This window comes from Polypterus senegalus, chromosome 1 (genome assembly GCF_016835505.1).
Source record: "Polypterus senegalus isolate Bchr_013 chromosome 1, ASM1683550v1, whole genome shotgun sequence".
NCBI classification, from domain to species: domain Eukaryota; kingdom Metazoa; phylum Chordata; class Cladistia; order Polypteriformes; family Polypteridae; genus Polypterus; species Polypterus senegalus.
The window spans coordinates 60,811,740-60,835,582 of record NC_053154.1 but is presented as its reverse complement, the minus strand read 5'-3'; the positions used below and the strand labels follow the sequence as shown (position 1 = coordinate 60,835,582).

Here is a 23,843-nt window from a genome sequence, read left to right as displayed (position 1 = left end):
TCGACAGCTCCAGAACCGTAAGTAGTTTAGAACCTATCGCCATTTGCTTGGTACATCGAAATCTATCTTTGGGCAGTTTGGTTTTGGCATCCGTCCTTCTGACATCTATTGGCAAACTGAGAAATGACAGCTGGGTATTAACAACGGTCATTGTTTAAATTTTAGCCAATCTCAGATCTAAAATGACCACGCCAACATAATTATTACTCTGACTCTGATTAGAGTCGTAAAATATGGTTGGTTTTGAAAATTTGTTTGCTGGAAAAAATCAAATGAAGTACGCTGAAGAGCTGAGTTCACGTCTTGCAGCCCCATTTAAACAGGAAGCTCTTCATTACATCGGCCGAAAAGGTCTATTTTAAGCACAAATCAGTGCATTGGTAACAAAATAATTTTAAGTACTTAAAAAAACAAATCTTTGCAGAGAAAGTATGGTTTCACAAACGTAGAATTTATAGCCCGATTCGATCGGGTTCCCAGTCGCTAGTTAAACATAAAATGCAATGCAATTTCATTTTCCACACCACATAAGAGTTTGTGAAAATTTAAAAATTAAATCACTCCTTTTTCGTTTCATTTTCCATTTTGTCTTGGTGTGTCAGTCTCATAATTTAATAATAATAAATTAAAATGAAAATGCAATCCCCACTTTAGATTGAATTTTTCTTCATGACTTGTATAATAACTGCTAACATGAAAATTCAGTATTTCCATCATATTTTCTTTTCCATTAGGTTGGCAATACATATGTAACAACATTTTAACAAAAACACAACTTCCTTCTTATAAGAAGCTGCTGGTACCTTCAAAAAATGCATCAGTCACATGCTGAACCCACACCCACTCTCCTGTGCTAATTAAAATAGATTTGCATGTTGAACTTGAAAATGAAAATGAGCAGCAGGTGGCAGCAGGGCCTATTTGTGTTTGGCTTCATTTTTGCAGCCTCATTTCAGTTTATGTAGGAAATGAATATCCAAATGGGGACTTTGAGTTTTTCTTAAAAATTTTTCACATATGTACAATACAAGGAGGTATTTTGTGCAAAAAAAGAAATGAAAATTAACATTCTAAAATGAAAATGCAATCTCTCGTTTCCTATTTATTTTTGCACATATGCTGCAAAAATGAAAAATAAAATGAAATAACACCATGTGCAATTTAATTTTCCACACCCACCATTTGCAGTTTCATTTTCAACACCACATATTTATTTTCAATGTTTGCAGCATCCTTGTGCATAGACTTTGAAAAATAAATGGCAAAAGGGAGATTGCACTTTTATTTTATAATTTTAATTTTCATTTCATTTTTTGCAGAAAATACCTCCCATATTCCTTAAGATTCAGTAAAGCCCTTACTTGTGAATTTTCCTTTATTGAAATCAGAGTATCCTTTATAAGCCCCAGTTCTGTAACTCTGGCCATGTCATCCTGTTTGTATTTGTGAAATGAACTTCATTCAGAATATACTGTATGCATGTGTGTGTATGTGTGTTTATTTAAATATATTTATTGTTCATAGTTTAGACACATTAATGTAGTGAAGCCAGCAGGGGGTGAGCACTTCTCTATTATGAAGGTTTTTATCACAAAGGAAGGCTTTTGAAATTAAACTGAAACTGCTAAGACTTATTAAGTATTTAATGTGTGTATCTCTTTGGCTTGTGGGTAGAGAATCTGAGTACACTAAAACCGCCACTGCACTAATCTCTAAAACAGACATTACTAAATTTAAAACTATAAATTCTGTACTGGCCTAAAAAAATTACATTTTTGTAATGAGAAATTGAAGGGAAATCGAATTGTAAGAAAAGGCATTACTTTATAATTTGTAGATTCTTCACAATGGCTTATCGTGCATGTGCAGTTCTGCAGTGCTAATACATTTGCTTAAAAGCTCCTGTTTTCTCTGTTTTAACTCTTATTAAAGAGTACAAGCTTATCAATGTAGTTTTATTTTGAATGCATTGCAGAGCACAACTGCAAAATCTATGGTGAGATGTGTGAAACACAAATCCCATATTTTGTTTTATATGATTTGTGTTCCTCATCTCTTTCGTCTAGATATTAAATGACTTCAGAGCTCACTTGTTAGGAAGGCATTTGAAGCACTTACACAGAAGAACCTGACAGAGGAAAATATTAATTGCGCTTTCTTAACTACTGCTGCAGTGTGACTTGACCATTTAAGGTCATCAGTGAGGGCCACCCCAAGGAACCTGAAGCTGCTAACCTGCTCCACAGCCTCCCCTCTGATGTAAATGGGATGAATTCCGAAATCCACGAAAAGTTCCTTAGTTTTGCTAACATTGAGGGTGAGGTTATTGCCCTAGCACCATTCTACCAAGAATGTGACCTCCTCTCTATAATCTGTCTCGTTGTCCTTGCTGATCTGTTTTTGTTTAGAAATGCTGTATTGAGTGCACCTTATCTTCCTCTCACCTAGTTTGAATATCTTATTGTTAGCATCAAAACAAGATGAACCAAAATTGTAAAACTGTGCAAATCTAATAGATCTGTTTAGTAAGCATGTATATTGTAGAGCGGAGTGTAGTTAGTCAGACAGAACTCGTTTATTTACATTGATAATTCCAATTGTTACCATCAGGACAGAGTTTCTGGTTTCAGAAGATAAAAAGAAACCAGTTGAAATAGTCCATCCTAACTATTACTAACCTTCTAGAGGCCCAGCATTTAATTTTTATCAGTCATTACTTAAGTCCTAATATTAGTTTATTTGTGATATACCACAGCTCCAATGTGATCTTATACCGTACATAATGTGTTGACTACTGAACTGTATTCATTTGTACCAAGTTAATGTTTGTTGACTGATTTATTTGTAGTGTTTTACATAAAATTTACTTCTGCTAAAGCGACATGCCATTATTTTCTTCTGTTGAGTTTGCTTTGTATTTAAGTGCTACAACATTACCTTCCAAATGGACTAAATGTAACTTGAAGTGTTTAAATCTTTGAATTTCCTTATATTTTCTATAGGATTCCGGTCTGTCAAACTTGATAGGAAGCAAACTAGAGCCTTTAAGCAACCTTCCTGTGTGGGTGACCATACTCTTGACCTGCCTCATTGTAACAACAGTAACAGAAGTGGCGAGCAACCCTGCCACTATTACAATCTTTCAGCCCATTTTATGTACTCTGGTAAGTAGCCATGTAAAAACGGAGATACTATAGATAGTTTATAGATGTCGGCATTAGCCAGAGAAAAACCCACAAGAACCCTAGGAAAACATGCAATAGTCAGTGCCCAGGCAAGCAATTTAAATAATGTCCCTGGAGCTCCATGGCCTCAACGCTATTACCCTGGTATGCATTGATGATATTCTTTATATATTAAGTATTTATTAACAATAGCATTTGTCAGTTGATCTTGATTTCCATTTATTTGTCTAAAATTGATTTGCATTCACTGCAGGTGCATTATACATAATACCTGCTGTATTATATTTGTAATGGACAGCGTTTAGAAAAGGGGGTAGCACAGTTGTGTTTAGGTTCTGGCCTATTCTTGGTCTGGTGTATGCAGGTTCTCCCTGGATCTGTGTGGGTTCTTTTTCAGATATTCTAGTTTTTTACTTAGATACTATGGAAGTAGCAAATATACTTTTAAAGAATTGTGTTTAATGGTAAGTAATCTAAAGTATAAGGCACATTATAAAACTAAACTTTTTTTTCTGTAGAATTTATTTTCTTGTCTTATGTGAAAAGGAAATTGTTCTTATTTGTCATGTGTTATAGGGGTTTAATTTGCCGAATTTAGGTTTAACTGCCTTGCTGTGTTACGACTCTAGGACTCTATTAGATTTTTAGGTATTGAACCTTCCGTATGGCATTTCCATGTTTTCTTCAGGTGGACTCTTTGTTCAGCAGTCCAATATATGCTGTTTGATTGATTACGAAATTGTGAGAGTGACTCTAACTATAACTATAACCATCAGGAATCTATACTTACTAAGAAGAAACATAACCGTAAAAGAGAAGTGTTCCATTCCAGCTTCACAAAGAAACCCAGAGGTGTGGGAATTCTTATACATAGAACAGATTAATTTGTAAAAAAGATGGATGAATCAAAAAAGAGGGTACCAGTGTGTGTGGCATGTCTACCACCGTTCTCTGTTCTTGCTTATGTTTTTGTTGTTGTTTTTGTGTGTGTCATGCAAAATGTCAACTCACTAATGCTGTATGATCGTCAAACACTTCTGGATCTTTGCTTGTCTGCTGTAAAACTTAAACAGTCCATAAATGGAGGGCGAGATTATCCTCCTCCCCAGCTTCTATCTGGAATACCGGCATTCCTTTACGTCGCTGAAGGAAGCACCACAAACGCCGAGGTAAACGCGGCAGGCAGTTGGTGAAGTTAAGGGCCGGTTTGGCTCGATCTCCCAAAGCTTTTTTAGCTCAGCATAGATCGGCTCCTCACCTTTTTGCATCATGGTGTTCCCAGGACCCTTTGGACTCCTGGCTTGTACCTGTTTTTGATTCGGATCAGGTGATGTCACCCCCGCAGCTCTGCCCACGTCACCTGTGCTGGTGTGGAGTGAATTTTCAGAATTTGTGGCCTCTGGCGCGTGCTCCGCTTGCTATTGCGGTTTCGGACAAGGCTCCCATCAGGATGGGTCTAGTAAATACTAGATCTGTAACAAACAAAACTTTTATCTTAAAGGATTTCTTCGCATCCCATGAATTGGATTTCCTCAGTATTACTGAAACCTGGTTGCCTCCCAGTGAGTCCAGCGTCTTCTCTGAATTGTTGCCGTGTGGCTGCTCATATTTTAATTCCCCGTGGCTCTCGTGTCGTGGTGGAGGTTTAGCGACTGTCTTCAAATCCAGGTTCGATTGTAAACAGCGGTTTCTAGCTGTTTCTCCAGCTTTGAACCAAGTCTTTTTGAGTTGGGTCGTTCTCCTGTGCTGCTCTGTGCGATGGTTTATCGTCCACCAAAGTATAATAAGGATTTCATAAGTGACTTTTCTGAGTTCTTGGCAGAATTTTTGCCAAAATAAAATTAAATAAGAATTTAATTGTAGGGGATTTTAATATTCATGTCTGTTGTACTGAGAAGCCTTTGGTGAAGGCTTTAGATTTAATGGATTCTTTTAGTCTAATTCAGTCTGTAACTGGTCCCACTCAGGAATGTTGGCATACGCTGGATCTTGTCTTTTCTCGTGGTGTATCCGTTCTTAATCTGGAAATTGGTGATGCAGTATTTTCAGACCATATGCCCGTTTTATTTGATTTTGTTCCTCTCTGTCAATTTGCTAAACCCCTTGCACCTGTATGGTGTTGCCGTGCTCTTAGATCTTCCACTGCTGCTCAGTTTTCTGCTGTTTTTAATTACGAAGTGACCTCACAGCCCTCGGTGCCTTCCAATACTGAGGAGCTAACACTTCAATTTAATTCTGCTTGCCAAACTGCTCTGGACTCTGTGGCACCATTAAAAAGCAGGCAACTAAAGCCCTGCTCCGAGCCGTGGTTAGATGCGAATACCCGTGCATATAGATGGGAGTGCAGGAGAGCTGAGCAGAGGTGGAAAAAGGACAGGTTGCAGGTTTCTTTTGAAATACTGAAAGTTGGTTGTGTTATCAGAAAGTTTTGAAAGCTGCAAGATCAAAATTTTTTTCTGAAGTTATTGGCTCCAACTCTCACAACCCCCGTGTACTTTTTAACACATTGAGTTCTGTACTTAATGTTCGTGAACCTGTCTTTCTGGAAACCTCTAGGGAAACTTGCGACAAATTTCTTTACTTTATTTTGGAGAAGGTTGTAAGCACTAGGGCCCTCATTTCACCACCTTCTCATGATCCATCCATTTTAATACCCTGTTTGGCTGTATTTGACCATTTTGAGCCTGTCACTCCTCCCTCTTTACAGCAGCTCATTTTCAGTATGAAGCCGTCTGGCTCCCCCTTTGATGTTGTCCCTCCTCGACTTCTTAAGGAGGTCTTTTCTACCTTGGGTCCTTCTATTCTTACAATTAATAATAGTTTAAGCTCTATTGTGGTGCCTAAAAGTTTTAAACATGCTGTTGTGCAACCACTGCTGAAAAAAAGGATCTGGACCACTCTGTTATGTCTAATTTTAGGCCTATTTCCAAACTACCTTTTTTGTCCAAACTCTTGGGAAAATGTCATCTATGCCCAACTGAAGTCCTTTCTGGACGAACATGCAATTCTGGAAGTGTTCCAGTCTGGGTTTAAAACTCACCACAGCACTAAGTCCTCTCTGTTAAGGGTTTTTAATGATATTCTTTTAACAGTGGACTCTAGTGACTGTGTACTACTTATGCTTTTGGATTTAACAGCTGCCTTTGACACAATAGACCATGAGATTCTCATCTCCAGGCTGGAGCAGTGGGTGGGCATCACAGGTTCAGCTCTCCAATGGTTTAGGTCCTATTTCTCAGATAGTTTTTGTGTCAGTATTGATGATTTTACTTCCATCTCTGTTGCCCCACCCTGGGGGGTACCACAGGGCTCCATCCTGGGACCTCTTCTGTTCTCCTTACACCTTCTGCCACTTGGCGCTATTTTTCGGAAACACAGTATTTCCTTTCATCTTTATGCAGATGATTGTCAGGTCTGTTTCCCTCTGAAGCGCCAAGGCCTATGTTCTGTCCAGCCCCTGCTTGACTGCCTTATTGACATAAGGAGTTGGATGGCATTACATTTTCTTAATTTTAATGAGAACAAAACAGAAGTCATGCTACTTAGATCCAATAGCACCAGCGGGACCCCCTGCATCGACCTTTCCACTGTGGCTCAATTTGAGAAAACCACAATCATAAATTTAGGTGTGAAAATTGATCCAACTTTGAAACTTGATAGCCATGTGAACGCAGTGGTAAAATCTTGCTTTTTCCAGCTGAGGCGGCTGTCAAAAATCAAGCCTGTCTTGTCTAAGCGCAACCTTGAAACAGTGATGCATGCTTTTATAACATCTCGTCTAGATTACTGCAATGCTTTTCTTTTTGGAATTAGCCAGGCCTCCATTGCTCGCCTACAGCTGGTACAAAACACTGCTGCTCGATTTTTAACTGGCACAAGAAAGCATGAGCATGTTACCCCAATTTTGGCTTCCCTTCACTGGCTTCCAATTCGCTTTCGAATTCATTTTAAGATCCTTGTATTTGTTTTTAAATCCTTTAATGGTTGTGCCCCTCTTTATCTGTCGGAACTGCTGCACCCTTATGTACCGTCTCGTTCTCTCAGGTCAGCAGACCACATGCATCGTGTTCCCAAGGCACGATGCAAACTCCGAAGTGAACGAGCCTTTTCAGTTGTGGCCCCAAAACTCTGGAACGATTTGCCATTGCACGTTAGGCAGGCTCCTTCGTTAGCTGCATTGAAATCATTTTTAAAAACACATTTTTACTCTCTGGTTTTTAACTGAGTATGGGATGTTGGCTATCTGTATATTTTTTATTAAGAATCTCTTCAGCTCTTATGTGCTTATTTGTTTGTGTGTTTCTGTTTCATTTACCCTTTGGTTTTGTGTGTCTGATATGCTGAGTTTTTATTGTACAGCACTACTGGTCAGCCTTGACATTGTTTTTAAAGTGCTTTATAAATAAATAAAATAAATTTGTAGTATCAGATGTAGTATCTTATCCTGAAGGGAGATTTGTGATTGTCATGGGCAACTTATTTAACTGTAAAGTGATTTTGATTAATGTTTATGCACCCAGTGTTGATGATATGGAATTCTTGCAAAACGTATTTGCATCTATTCCCAATGTGAACACTCATAAAATTTTAATGGCCGGGGACTTTAATTGTGCTTTAAATTCACTCTTAGATAGGACTTCTTTCACAGGGGTGATGATATCTAACACTGCGAAGACAATTATACAGTTTTTAACTTATCAGAACCCTGGAGGTTTCTAAACCCAAACTCAAGATCATATTCCTTCTACTCACCAGTGCATCATTGCTACTCAAGAATTGATTATTTCTTTACAGATAATTTCTTGCCTGCGATTAAATCTTGCAAGTATGACGCTATTGTTATTTCTGTCCCTCTGATCTTGGAGCTGAAACCATTATGCCCCACATACTCATCTCACAGATGGTGTCTTAACCCATTTCTATTAGCAGATGAGAACTGTACAGTATTTATATCAAAACAGTTTCTTTCTAGAGACAAATACATCCTCCGAGGTCTCTGCAGGAATACTCTGGAGAAACTCTAAAGGCTTTCTTAAGAGGACAGTTTATTTCATATCTTTCCCACAGAAATAAATTAGAAACCAAGAAGGTATCAGAGCTAACCAGTGAAATTACTAGAATAGATCAAGAACATGCCAGGTATCCAAGTTAAGCTCTTCATAGGAAAAGACAGTCTGTGCATTCAGAGCTCAACCTCGTAACAACCAAAGAAATTGAACAACTCCTTTTTAAATCAAGACATCATTACTATGAACACAGTGAGAAAGCTAATAAGTTCTTAGCTCAACAAATCCACAAGCAAGAAGTTCACAATACAATCCCAGCAATCACCAACATGAACAGAGATAAAACCATTGACCATAAAAATATAATGCACACATTTAGAGACTACTATAAATCCTTATATTCTACCGAGTCCAAAGAAGACAACACACAATCTAATAAATTTCTGGATACATTACAGATACCACAAAAAGATACTCTATTCAGGGGAATTGGATAAACCTCTGGTACTATCAGAATTACTAGATGCTATAAAGTCACTTCAGAGCAGGAAAGCAGCAGGCCCTGATGGCTACCCTGTCGAATTTTATAAGAAATTCTCTACTTGGCTAGCTCCCCTCTTATTAGCAACATTTACAGAAGCTAGAGACAATAAAATTCTACCTCAAACTCTTTGCCAAGCATTAATCACCGTCTTTCCTAAACAAAACAAGGACTTACTACAATGTGCATCATACATACCAATTTCACTTCTGCATAATGATGTTAAAATACTCTCCAAAGTCCTAGCTAGAAGGATGGAGAAAGTGCTGCCATCGGTAATATCACAAGATCAAACTGGATTTATTAAAGGCTGACACTTAGCTTCCAATCTCCGACGCCTGTTTAATGTAATATATTCACCTGCAAAGTCAAACTCCCCAGAGTTGTTGTTATCGTTGGATGCAGAAAAAACATTTGATATGATTGAATGGAACTAACTTTTCACTACATTAGAGAAATTTGGGTTTGGCCCGATTATTTGTGCATGGATCAAACTACTGTATACCAATCCAGAAGCTTCAGTTTGTATTAACAACATTTGCTCAGACTACTTTAAACTAGAACGTGGTACCAGACAAGGATGCCCCTTGTCACCACTGCTATTTGCAATTGCCATTGAACCACTGGCAGTTCACTGTTGAAATGCTTATCAGATAAAGGGGATTATCAGAGAAGGACTTGAACAGAAACTTTCTCTATATGCAGATGACATGAGTTTGTATATATCAGACCCACAAAATACTGTGCCTGCAGTTTTAACAGCACTTACAGAATTTCAAAAGATCTCTGGCCACAGAATTAATTTGAATAAAAATGTGCTCTTTCCAGTGAATTCTCAAGCATATAATATCAGATTGGATACCTTCCCTTTTATCATTGCAGATCAGTTTAAATACCTAGGGGTAAATATCACAAGTAAACATAGCTCTTTATCAACAAAATTTCGGCGTCTGTATGGAAAAAATTAAGCAAGACTTGCATAGATGGTCTACCCTCCATCTCGCTCTAGCTGGAAGAATTAATGCTGTTAAGATGAATATCCTTCCCAAGCTTCTCTTTTTATTTCAAAACATTCCAATATAAATCAATAAATCATTCTTTAAACAATTACATTCAACCATAACCACATTTATTTGGAACCTAAAACATCCACCTATCCAAAGAGTGACTCTACAAACACCTAAGACAGAAGGTGGCATGGCTCCATCCAACTTTCAGTTTTATTACTGGGCAGCAAACATACAAGCTATAAAAACCTGGACACAAATAAATGAACATACACAGGCTTGGTCTGCAATAGCAATAAAATCCTGCAGTACCTCTCTATATTCCCTGCTTTGTGTCCCAATAAATGCAAGTTATCGCCAATATACTAATAACCCAATTGTGCTTCACTCACTCAGAATATGGAACCAATGTAGAAAGCATTTTAAGATGGAGAATCTTTTATCTGTGGCACCTCTGCATGAGAACCACCTTTTTCAACCCTCACAAACATATGCAGTTTTTAATATCTGGAAAAAATATGGGATTAAATTGCTTAGTGATCTTTATTTAGACAACATCTTTGCATCCTATGAACAATTACATTCCAAATTTAATTTTTCAGCAACACATTTCTTTCATTATCTTCAACTCAGAAACTTTGTCAAACAGAACCTGCCCGATTTTCCCCATCTCCCACCTTCCTCTATGCTGGAAAAAATACTGCTCAGTCTCGAGGACTCGGACAGCATTTCTGCAATATATAAAAATATTTTACAGTGCCTCCCTTTTAAAGATCCAAGAGGACAATGGGAAAAGGATCTCTCACCATATCAGAAAAGGAGTGGTAGGTAGCAATGCAGAGAATTCATTTGAGCTCCACATGCGCAAAGCATACAATTATTCAACTCAAAATTATATATCTCGCACATCTGTCTTGTTTAAAATTGTGCAAAATGTTTCCAGGGCAAGATCCAACCTGTGAACGCTGCACTCAAGTTCCAGCCTTACTGGGCCACATGTTTTGGGCCTGCACCAAATTAACATCATTCTTGACCAAAATCTTTAAATGCCTTTCAGACAGCCTTGGTGTCACAATCCCTCCTAGCCCATTAACAGCTGTGTTTGGTGTACTCCCAGATGGGCTTAAAGTGGAGAAGGACAAACAAACTGTGATTGCCTTCACTATACTATTAGCAAACAGACTTATTTTGCTAAACTGGGAGAATCCTAACCCTCCTCTTAAGTCAGTGGGTAACTGGTGTTTTATATTATTTGAAATTGGAAAAAATCTAATTCTCACTTAGAGGATCTGTGCAGAACATTTTCAAAACTTGGCAGGATCAAATCAATACTATTTTAGAATAAGCTCTTAAAGCACAGAGGAAGTAGATTCTCTCCCCATTTCTTTTTCTTCCCCATGTATCTGTATCCGCCTAAAACAACTCATCATTTTATTCATTTTTACTATTTTTAATTTTTAGTCCGTTGGTCATGCTCTCTTTCTCAGGTGTGGGGGTTGATTTGTTTTCAGTCCTATTTTTTTGTAGAAATTAATCTATTTGTATGGAATGATTACAATAAAATCAATATAATTAATAAAAAAAAAAAAAGGTGTAACACTACTTTCTAACCTATAGTGTATCTCTCACAGAACAATGTTTTACTAATATGGTTTGATCCAAAGAAAAAGGTAAACCAAAGTATACAAAGTCTGTATGTAGTCGTTGAAAAGCTTAGTATTAAAGAACTGTCTTTACAGTGCATTTAAGGAGACCCTTGCATGTTTAACTAGAGTACTTCTTTAAAAAAATTCCATAAGGGAAAATTGCTTTCTATTGCATCTTCATTGACTTCATTTTCAATTTTTGATAAAGCTGTATATGTTTTCTTTCACTTTAGGCTGAAGGAATAAACGTGAATCCTCTCTTTATCGTTATTCCTGCAACAATTAGCACCTCATGTGCCTTTCTTTTGCCTGTTGCCAATCCGCCAAACGCTATTGTTTTTTCATATGGACACCTAAAAGTGTTGGACATGGTAGGTTTAAGATATTTCTTCTCTTTTTGCATTTGAACAAAAATTACAGAAAAATGATAAAAGAAAATGGGGCCTGTTTTTTCATTATAACATTTATCTGAATGATAACCAGAAAAGTACAACCATATCTTATCAAAATTGTTAGATTGCGTGACAGACTCACAGACGTTCTTGACATGTATATTGTATACAGTAGTTCTTTATACTAATGTCATATGTTCAGTATATAGCCATTTGCCTGGAACAGAGTAAAGGAATTTTCATCTGATCTGAATTTCTTATCTTTTTTGGTTCTCTCATCTGCTGTGTTTTCTGTTTACACTGCTACTTATACAGTCTAGTAAGAATTGTATGCAACACAATTAAAAAGCATTATCAGCCTTGTGAGGTTTCTGGCAAAACATTTTCGGCTGGTGTTAAACTTTTGAGTCATTTTCTCTTTATATTATTATTTAATGCACATTGCAATTCTGGAGTATGTGCTTCCACCACCTGATCATCCATGATGACATCTCTCTATGTTCTTACTTAATGCAAATTGTGTCCCTGGAGTTGTGTATGTGCTTCCGCCTGTTGAAGAACTTTGATAACATCTTTCTTTTCTGTTTCTGTGCCAATATCATTTTACATTTCATAACTTATTAATTATTAGTCATATTGAGCTGTGTCGATCAATAGTGCTCTGGGCAAAAACAATTCTTTGACTACTCTCCCCTGCCTTTTAAGAACCAGTAGATTTTCTTTTACTGTTTTGATAGCTGTAATTATGTGAGATTTGAAGTTGTGTAATGCGAGACCCTACTTCTATTATTAGCATAAGGTGCACTACTGTATGTGGAAGCATCTGTGTTGTAAATACTGCTATCCTTTTTTCTATGTTTTACTAATAAGTACAGTCTGTGTTTATGTTAATGTTAATTTGTACACAAACATTAGATAGATATTAATAAAGTATCTATCATATAGTGCTTTTCATTATCTATCTATCTATCTATCTATCTATCTATCTATGTACAAATACACATCAAATACATGATACAAAGCATGCTAATAAATTGGCAGTTTGTACTGAAATCATTAGGAAATTATTTTTTTTTACATTTTTTTAAACTCCCGGGAATAGCTGAAGTGTGAAAATATTTTTTCTGTTCATCCAAATAAACATAATGTATCTCTATCTGTCTGTATCTCTATCTGTCTGTATCTCTATCTGTCTGTATCTCTATCTGTCTGCATCTCTATCTGTCTGCATCTCTATCTCTGTCTGTCTGTATCTCCATCTCTATCTCTACCTGTCTGTATCTCTATCTGTCTGTATCTCTGTCTGTCTGTATCTCTATCTCTGTCTGTCTGTATCTCTATCTATCTGTCTGTATCTCTACCTGTCTGTATCTCTATCTCTATCTCTGTCTGTCTGTATCTCTATCTCTATCTGTCTGTAACTCTATCTCTATCTGTCTGCATCTCTGTCTCTATCTGTCTGCATCTCTGTCTCTATCTGTCTGCATCTCTGTCTCTATCTGTCTGCATCTCTGTCTCTATCTCTCTCTCTCTCTCTATATATATATATATATATATATCTCTATATATATCTATATCAATGTTGTCATCTTATCCATTCTTAAAATGATATAGGATGCCACACACATAATTAGTGCACAAATGTTGAGGCCATATATCCGGGGTCTCAGGCTGGAACAGGATAAATTGCCATTTAAAGAGTTGCCACTGTGAATCATCTGTTGCAAATTTGTACATGAAAATAATTAACCTTTGTTTTTTTTTTTTTTTTGACATGTAATTACTGGACAATACAGGGTTTAATGCAGGCAGGAAAACTGTTCACATCTCTCACAGTAACAACTAGAACAACGCTATATATTCCGAACACTTACAGTCATGGGTCTTTTGTTATCATTGATATTATGAAAATGGAGTACAATGCTTAGTTGAGGGCATATAACCTTTCAAGTAGAGGTATATTTTGCACAATGCAACAATTTACCACACAAGAATTACATGGGTTTGACTCATTAACTGTTGACTGCATTGACTCAATCAGTGATATTCCTCCAAACCATCTTTGTTTCCTTGGCTGTGGCAGCTGCTGTATCAGATATGCAGATAATCATTCATGTACTGCCACCAGCATCTCTTGCTTTGCATGAAGGCTGCTTCCTCTGTTTCTCAGACTTGTAGTCCGTAGTTAATTGGCTGTTCAATGCTTGACTCGTAAGGGCTTAACACGCGTTAATCTTGATTCACCTATTCAAGACTGGATAAGCCAATTGAAGTCCACTGTTCTGAAACTGGCTGGTCTACAGGTGCAAATCGCAGTATAGCGAGCTGAATTTTGCTCTGAGATCCAGGACTATCTAATCTCAATTTCTGAAAAAGAAACCTGCTTCCTCTTAATGAGCCACCAGAAATACTAAAACACATTGGAACATTTTGAGCACCTTAGAGATGATAGAAGTGTAGGGGTAAGGAGAGCAGGCATTGCTGGGGCAGCAGCGTGGCTTGGTTGGATGAGAGAGTTGCAGAACTGAGGAGTAGTTGGTCGAATATAATTTTGAGATGGCAGTCAGGACCAGATAGAGGTCTGGTTGAAAGTTGGTTGGAACTGATAGACAAGTTTAGAGGAAACCCTGCGACAGATTGATTTAATTTCAAAACCTGATGTCCAACTACTTTGCCAAAATGTCAGTATAAGAAAAACAAATTGCAGTTCTGTCATTTTGCCAACTTTATAATTTTGTATTTGAGGTTCAGATTCTTGGAGTTCACTTAGTACTTTTTTTTATTAACTGCTAAACAATAAGCATTACCCAGCCAAATCCAATTTATGGTGTTAACTGAAACTGCATTTACAGGGCACTTCGACTGAATGTGTTATTTTCTTCCAGAGAGGTTATTTAATTATATACAGTATATATATATATATATATATATATATATATATATATATATATATATATATTTGTATATATATATATTTGTATATATATATATTTGTATATATATTTGTATATATATATATATATATATATATATATATATATATATATATATATATATATATGTATAAAATATTGTGTGATGTTTGAGTTTTCTCATGATATTTTTTCTGTCACAGTTCTAAAGATGTGAATTTTAGGTTAATTGGTAATATTCAAAAGTTGGCCTGGTTTGAATGAATGTGGCTGTTTGAGTGTGCTTTGTGATGGAATGGCACGGAGAAAAATACGAGAACCATGTATGCAGAGCAAAGCACATCAATTAGCATGACTACCTGACAACTTTAGGAACTGGGGTTCAGTTGTTGTCTGTGACGAATGACTAAAATTAATTTATACATTTTGACGGCCTGTATGATGGGAAATGTTTTTAATCAAAAATAAATTTAGCATTTTGTTACATTTCTGCTTTCCTCATAAAATTCTTTCATGACAATATTGGCAGTGTTTTTAACAGTGATAAATGCAATGAGAACTGTATTTAGAAAGATGCTGTAATGTAATAGAGCACTGACGTTTTATCTTGCTTGATGTTTACCTTGCAATAAATTCAGCTGTGAGTGTTTTTTTTCTTTAACTCCTGAAATGTCTGGATTGTAAGCGTGAAATTGCCAACATAAGATTTCCTCTGATTATTTAACAAGATTTAAAATTGTGGTTTTCTTTATCAAAAGTTAGCTTTACTGTATAATTAGGAAGGAGGCCAGGCAATGCCCTGAAAGCAACTTTTCCTTTTTTTCTTTTAGAAATGACTATCTTGCTTTTATTAGTTCTCATTATTCTTCTACAATCTTTATGTTGTTTAAGGATTTAATTTAGCCTAAAAAATAAAAATTGAATTAGGCCATCTGTCATATTCCCATTTATTTCATATTTTGCAGTCTTCAGCTAAGTATTATGTATTTCTTTTACAGGCCATTTTCAATTCCATTGCTTGTGTGTGGAGGACAGTGTACTTACATTGATTCTTGACATCTAACTTGATAAAATAACAAACTATGGTGGGACAAATGTGGTTGCTGTTTTAGTACTCAATTCAGGTGTTTACAGACACCCATAGTTCAGTGCACTGCAAGTATCTATGACCAAGCACTTGACTGCACTTCCTCTCTGTTTCCTTCTGAGGTCTTTGAGAAATGAATCTGTGCACTTCCTGACAAGATTTGTGTTGTGTAATGGTGTCTGTGCCTTTTTAAATAATATAATACTTCTCATTCATTTAAAGTGCATGGAACCTGCTGACAGCTTCTTTTTAAGAACATATTGTACATTTTCATTTTTCTCCCAGGGTATGATTTATGTTTGGACATCCTGTAAATTGAGCTACTGTTCAACCATTTCCTGGTCCAATTCAGAAACCACTTATTCAGTTTAGGGTCACATTGATCCAGTGCCTACAGTATACTTGGCAGCATTGGACACAATATGGAAAGTAACCAGGAATGTTAATGAATCATGGGGATCCTTCACACACACCCACACACACACACTGAACCAGTTTAGTGTTGCTTGCCTAAAATGTTTGTCTTTGAGATGTAGAAGGAAAACCAGTGGAAATCTGATTCAAACATGGAGAGAACAGGCATACTCCACACAGACATGATGCCTGGGAATGAGGATTGAAACCAAGGACTGTGGAGGTGTTAGCCAGCAGTGAAATGTTGTATTTCTAATATTGTGTTTTATGTTGCTTTGTTGTTTATTTCATATGATTCTCAGCACAATACTGTGATAACACTGTTCTGTTTTTTTCTCTCCCAGGTGAAAGCTGGCCTTGGAGTGAACATTATCAGTATTATCTGTGTCTTGCTAGCAGTGTTTCTCTGGGGAGTCCCCTTGTTTAATCTGAACAGTTTCCCTAAATGGGCACCTTTGAAGAATGTAACATTGTCTCCTTGAAATTCCTACTTCTCTTCCTTGGACATAATAAAATGCTCATTGGTTGAAGCCTTCTCTCAAACCACAACATCTGGCATCACTTTTTTGAGGAGTGTGTGTGGGATGTGCATGGGGTTTAATTTTATAGCCACTCAGTAGGAGACTGGTGGAGGAGTCATAGAAGAGCACTTTTCAAATAGACATTGCTTACAATAAAATAGTTTATAGTAGATTTATAAATAAGAATATGCTACACTAGTTATGTAAATTATGTACCATTAAAATCTGCAAATTTTGTTCATATTGTGGTTAATATGGAAAGTAAAATCATTACCAGTCTGCTGTGATTTTTGATACACACTGACTTTTGGTACCACTGTATGTTCGCTATGAAGATTTAGTGTAACGTGTCATGTTATCAGGGATTTGGGGCATACTGGTCTATTTAAAAACAAAACGTGGTAGATTGTTTAACCTTTTATGAAGACATAAGATTAAAACTGAAAATGAAATTGTAATATCTGTGTAGGTAAGTTGATAGTCAAATGAAATTTGCTACTGTCTCATGAATTATTGCCAATGTTTTTTTATTAAACTTGTTCAGCTTAATTTGTAAAACTTTCTAACTAGGATATTTTTCAGATCTTTATCACTAAAGTTTTCTTTCAGCAGTAATTAAACACATCAAACAGTTAAACATCTGAACAACCAATCCTTTGTTTGCTTGATTGAGCTAAACTTGCAACAGAAAGTGTAAACCCCTTGTAATTTGTGCTGCACTCGCATGGAACAGCTGGGGCACACTTTGAACTAAATCAGTTTTTGTGAAAGGCCGAATGATGCCCGGTACAAGAGACCTCATGAGTTTTTTATTTGCAGGAATTCAGTAATATTGAATATCCATGTAATATCCATAGCGTTTCTGCAAATGCAGATGGAATAACTTGAAAATCAGAATTATATACTGCATGCAGTAGTTTAACTGCATCACTGTTATTGTTCTAGGCAAAATATTGTTTTATATTAAAGAATAGTAGTAAAATGTCAAGAAAAGGTTATGTACGGGTACAAACTACTAAAATATGTTTTTTTTTTTTTCCTGAGACTAATGGCCACCTAAGATTGGTAGTGCTCAGGTGATCCAGTACAGCTAAGGTATCAATGACTTGCTTTCTAACACAAATTGTACTCGTACATTTAATGATTGGCCTTAAATATAAAATTAATTACATTGACCAACTTCAGTCAAATTGAAAACTGGTGATGTACTGGGAGACATGGAAAACCTGCACTGCTCTAGTTATAGAATTTTTCCAGTTTAGCCAACTGCTGATTTCACATAATATGACTTTAAAGAGCAAGTGGAGAAGCATCTTGTATTTTAAAAGTAAATACTCAATTTGTGTGTTAAAAAAAATAAAAACAAACAACTTTTGTGAGATTGGCAGTAACATGCATCAAAATACTCTGTATAGAGTTCATGAGACATGGGTACAAGGTTTAGGGTATCAAGCTGTATAGCCTGACCTAATAGCAGAAAATAGTCTACTCTGCTGAGCATCAATACTAATACCAAAAGAAAAGCAGTGTTGTGGCCCTGACAGCACTGGATAAGTCGAACTCCGGTTGTAGTGCGTCCAAAAGTGGCAACCTCCCTGTGTAGTTTGTTAAATAAGTCAGAACATGGAAGGGGCAAGCTTTAGATGCCGAGGTGGAGGCAGGGAATAGGCGTCGTCTCCCAGGGTTTGGTTGGTGCTGCAGTGGAAACAGGAGATATCGTTAACACAGTACCCCCTCTCGCACTGGAGCAAAATTGGCAGGCTTAGCTGGGCCTTCCAGGTGGTGTCCATTTGCACATGCGTCACCATACTTAATTGTTACATCAGGTTTATTGTTTAGCCTGGAAGCAGCAGGCTAGACAGTAGTAGGCTTTATTATTATGTGGTTAGTGTGTGAACACTAAATATGTTTTAAATCAGAACTCCATGTGATTATTTAAATATAATCTTTTCTTTTTCCACATATCCTAAATATTTTTACATTTTGTATTGTGCGTAATAAGAAAAAAGAAAAAAATAAATTAATTTTTGTGTAACTGTTAAGTACTTTTCAGTATTTCAGATACTTAATGATCACATCGTTTTAATCCTTCATATTAAGGGATTTTTATATTGCATCCTGCTGGTCAGGTTTGTATGACGATGCAAGTGTGTGCAAGATGGCAAACTTTAACTTTGTGTCATTATTGGGCTGTTTGAAGCAATTTACGGCTCCAGTTTCATGGGTTGGGTTTGATTTATAATGTACAAGTTTATATTTTATTTGTTTTAAAACCATTTAATTGAAATTCATAAGTAAATAAATGGTCTTTTATTGTCTAATATTGATTCTTCTTGAGACTAACGTTTTTTTTTTTTCCCCTGAAATAATATATGTATTCCTTGTGGTGTAGAAATCGGGGCATTTTGCAAAGTAGACTTTAATTTCTGGTGCAAAATCAGTAGGTTTTTCTTTAAAGAGAATGGTGGTTATCGTTGAATCTGTTTGGTATAATTCACAATTCCATTCATTTATTAAACCCACTCAGGACTGCAGGAAGCATTATGTGTAAGGCAGGAACCTGCACAGGATAGGGCACTAGTTCACTAGAGGACACTTGGGAGGATACCAAGCCAGTTTACAGTGACTAGTCAAACTAACCTGCCATAGACGGTGACAAAGCTAAGATTAGAAGATTAGCCATTGTGCCACTTTGCTACTCATCTTTCACAGGTGTTAATTAGAAATTGTTGATCACTTAATGTTGCATACATCATATATAATTTTTATTTCGTCTGCATTTCCATAACCCACATAGTTTAGTGAAGATTGCAAGCCAAGATGCTGAAAGAATCCTACACTTTGTCATACTCTTTGAGTCTAGCAGTCTCATTCTTTTTGCTTCTACCTCATCAGCTTTACCTCAAGGATGGGCTCATTATTTGGTATAATGTCTGATCTGCTGATTTCCTAACACTGGCTCAGCTCTGTGTTACTTTATCGTGCTCACTGCTGTTCCTGCTCTTCTCACTAGCTCTGTTCTGCTCTGTTTACTTTCAAAATGGTCTACGATTTCAAATCTTTATCCATGTCCCTGTACTTCTCTTGCTTTATTCCTGTCCATGTCTCTTCAGTCAATAGGTAATTGTGATTTTTGTTAGAACACCTGTACCTGATTGTTACTGCAAACTATTTTTTTGTGCCACTAGTTTATTTCTAACTGCCTTAAAGCACATTCTGCTGTGTGTACTCCCACCCATTTTCTTTTCTTTCTGTGATGTACATTCTGCATTGTGTAAATCATTTGATAATCATATCTCTGGTTAGCTTTTATATTCTAAACATTACTTTCCACATAATTATAACCCCTTTCACATGCTACTGTGTCCTTTATCTTCATCAAAGCACCCGTGTCACCTTCTCTAGGGCATATAACATCTTGTTAAACTTCTTTTATAAATGACTAGCTGAAGTATTTGTTTTTTGCAAGTGTTGCAGCTTATGCAAATTCTATTTAAAAACTGAAAATTTAAAATTCTATTTAAAAATGCTTCCTAAAACTGATATTATACCATATGTCATTTTGATATTTTTGCCTTTGATGATAGAGGCGTGGCCTGCAGAGGTTTGATGTGTACAGAGGTCTTACATCACCATCGGGAACTGATTCATCATTTAAACATTCAAAATATCTTGAAAATGTATGTTAGGGCAGAGTTTCCGTTTTAGTTACGCTGGAGGTCCTCATAATTTCCTCTCTTAAGACCCCGGCCTTTCTCACATACCACATAAAGCTGAAAATTTGAGAAGCAGTTTGAGCATAAATGAATGCCTTACATTTACATTTTTTCCCTATGCCTTATTATTGTTGAGCAATGCAGATGCTGATAAAGAACTGGTAATGTTTGAAGTTGTATGGGTACGCACTGTAGATGGTAATTGGGAATTGACTGATTCCTTTCACTATGTCATTAAAAAGGCATCTATTACATTTTGATAGAGACTGTATCTTATTATACAGAGGACTTCAATTTCACAAATCAACGCCCACCACTTCATAACAGAATTCTTTTCATTCTCTCATATAAATGTTTTAAACTTAAATATACCCAATGCAATCCTGTTATGGGGTACAAAATCTGTAAAATTTGTTCTGTATTTTCATTATATTTTGCTCACGACAACAACAGATGAACTAAATTCAGGACACATCAAAGCATATTATCTTCCCAGTTGTAGCTCACTTTTAAAATGGTGTTCCAACAAAGAAAGGAACACATGCTGGTGCCAAAGGCTATTGATTAGTTTATAACCTGGGCATCAGGGACAACAAGTAGCTAAATTGGTTTACAGCCTGAGAAAGGAAGACATGCCGATACCTCAGGCAACATCAAAAAAGCTTTATTGTTTGGGGAAAATGGACAGTGAATTCATTCATCATATTGACAGCCAGCCAATCAGAATATCTAACAATCACATCTTAAAAAACTCCCTGGTAGAATTGTATAATAAATATGCCTCGTCTGAACAACGATATAGGAGGGAGGAAGAAGAGATGAAGACGTCAGAGAACAAAGCGATGACAATGTGCGGCCGTTTCCATCTGATCATCAGAGAAGCATCATGAACAACTACGAGTGCTAGATCACAAGCCGCCTGAGACATTCATCCTTGTCATCTCTAACTTATCGTAAGCTTTTTCTAAAGACTTATCTTTATATGGACTTAACTATAAGTCCTATTTTCTATTATTCTTTATTCTACTGGTGGTATTATTCCTGTAATAAATACCATGCTGATTTTAACTTTCTATGCTTTGTCTTAATGTCTAGAGTGATTGAAATAATAAGGTAGATTTCTTTGACCACCTGGTGCAGCTGGAGATTTGCCATTACCTCTGTGCTGCGAGGGTTAAGGACTGAGGGTGAGAGTTTCACCCAAAAGTAGGGAACAGTACATAAAGTAAGGCACTTTTGGCTGATAAATGGTCTATAGTCAAGAGTGCTGAGCCTTTATATGTGTAAATGTACTCTCGTAGACCAAAAGTAATATTTAGGTCTGAGATATCATTAAAATATTGTATATTGTTCGTGCCGATTAATAAGTAAATCTCTTGAAATGCAGAGAGAATGACCGGCTGTGTTATTCCTAAGGCACTTGTGTGGTTTAAAGTACCAGAAGTTAACCAGCTGTGTGTGTGTCATTCATGGGGTAGTGTTGTGGTTAGGGTCTGTGTGCATGTAAATCTCATGAAGTGCTAGGAGAGTGACAAGTTATGTTATTCATAAGGCACTTGTGCGGTTTAAAGAGCTTAGAGATTAACCAGCTGTGTGTTTGTCATACATAGGGCACTGTTGAGTTTCTGTGTGTATGCGTATAGCTATGTATGTGTGTGTTAATCTTAAGGTGCAACAGTAGACCAATCTGTGTAACGAATTTGATAAGCACACTTACCCCTGGGTAGATTAGGTAGATTTCTTTTTTTACCCAGTATAAAAACACCCAACCTACTTATGAAGTGTTGTCTAGTTTGTTTCTTGCACTGTGTATAATTGTCAATAAACTATTACTATTTTGTATGAAGGTGTAAAGTAAAGGACAATGCTTAGCCGCCTATATTCAGAGTTGGAATATCCTAAAAATGTATCCATTTCATTTTAAAAATCCAACCAGTTATTTTTACATCATACTAAAGCAGGCAATTTTAATTCAAATAGATTAGAGGTATTTTTAAATACTTCTGTACATATATCAGTACATCTCCAGAGTTTTGATCATTGAAAGCATTAATCAATTGACATCCTATCATGTGTATTGTCATGTAAAAAAATTTTTGTGTAGACCCGTGGCTCACAAAAGAATTCTCACTGACATGTCTGTTTCTTGAGGCAGATTTTTTACAATCACAAGTAATGAGACTGCTCAACTTGTTGATGGTCCACAAGGGGCAGTAGGTAAGATGATAGGGGAAACTGATGTCAGAAGTGCAACCACCTGAATCTTCATGTCTGTGCATTGATTTGAGATGTTCAATTCATTCATTCATTCATTCATTCAACATTTATTTATATAGCACATATTCATACAAAAAATGTAGCTCAAAGTGCTTTACAAAATGAATAGAAAAATAGAAGACACAATAAAAAATAAAAATAGGTCAACATTAATTAACATAGAAATTGGGTAAAACAATTTGCAGCTACTCATGACCTCCCTTCTTATAAAGTCAGAAGTCTTTTTAGCTGCTATCACTAAGGAGTTCTCTTTTTGGCACAGTGGTCTGAGAAAATACTTTCTGATTTGGAGGCCCATGTTCAGTTCATACTACCGATATTTCAAGAAGGACAACGCAAAATTCAAAGCAATTGTGAGTGATCACACTAATTCTGCATAGAAATGTTTGTCCCATCTGCAGGACCTGAGTGGCCAGTGCATATTGTATTACAATGATGTAAACAACATCAGAGGCGCAGGAGCAGTGCCTTTAGTATACACCCAATGGTTGGATTACTTCAGTATAGTTATAAAAATTTGTAGAACTAATGACATGGAACATAAACATTTTTGGTGGCTCAAGATGGTCTAATATTAGATTTAAAAAATGTACAGGTCCTTATTTTTCTAGTTAACTATGTTTGGTCAAAGTAGGGCAAATGTTGGTGCCTTTAGCAGTTTTGCTTCAATCGACAATGAAATTTTTTAAGTGTCTCAACATACTAGCCACTTTCTCTTATTTGTAATGGTAATTTCAAAGAAACAGTGGAACCTCGGTTCACAACCATAATTCGTTCCAAAACTCTGGTCGTAAACCGATTTGGTCATGAACTGAAGTAATTTTCCCCATAGGATTGTATGTAAATACAATTAATCCATTCCAGACCGTACAAACTGTATGTAGATATTTTTCTTTTAAGTTTTTAAGCACAAATATAGTTAATTAAACCATAGAAAGCACAGTGTAATAGTAAACTAAATGTAAAAACATTGAATAACACTGAGAAAACCTTGAACAACAGAGAAAACTAACACTGCAAAACTTTGCGCTATAGCGCTAAGAACCGTTTGCTAAAAACACTTTTTTTTTTAATGAGTTTTAAGCACAGGGAAAAAAAAATGAACATTTGAAAAATCCGTATAAACATCCAAAAAAAGT

The 23,843-nt window shown here is 36.3% G+C and overlaps 1 protein-coding gene across 1 annotated transcript in view; it reads left to right on the top strand.

Moving 5' to 3' along the window:
• Window positions 1-17,260, top strand: part of LOC120526492 (solute carrier family 13 member 1-like) — a 67,030-nt gene extending 49,770 nt beyond the window's left edge. Inside the window, exons 14-16 of the mRNA XM_039749659.1 lie at window positions 3,003-3,164; window positions 11,619-11,756; window positions 16,535-17,260. Of these exons, the coding sequence (XP_039605593.1) occupies window positions 3,003-3,164; window positions 11,619-11,756; window positions 16,535-16,672 (438 nt within the window). The 3' untranslated portion in view covers window positions 16,673-17,260. The remainder of the gene's footprint in view (window positions 1-3,002; window positions 3,165-11,618; window positions 11,757-16,534) is intronic.
• Window positions 17,261-23,843: the final 6,583 nt, after the last annotated feature.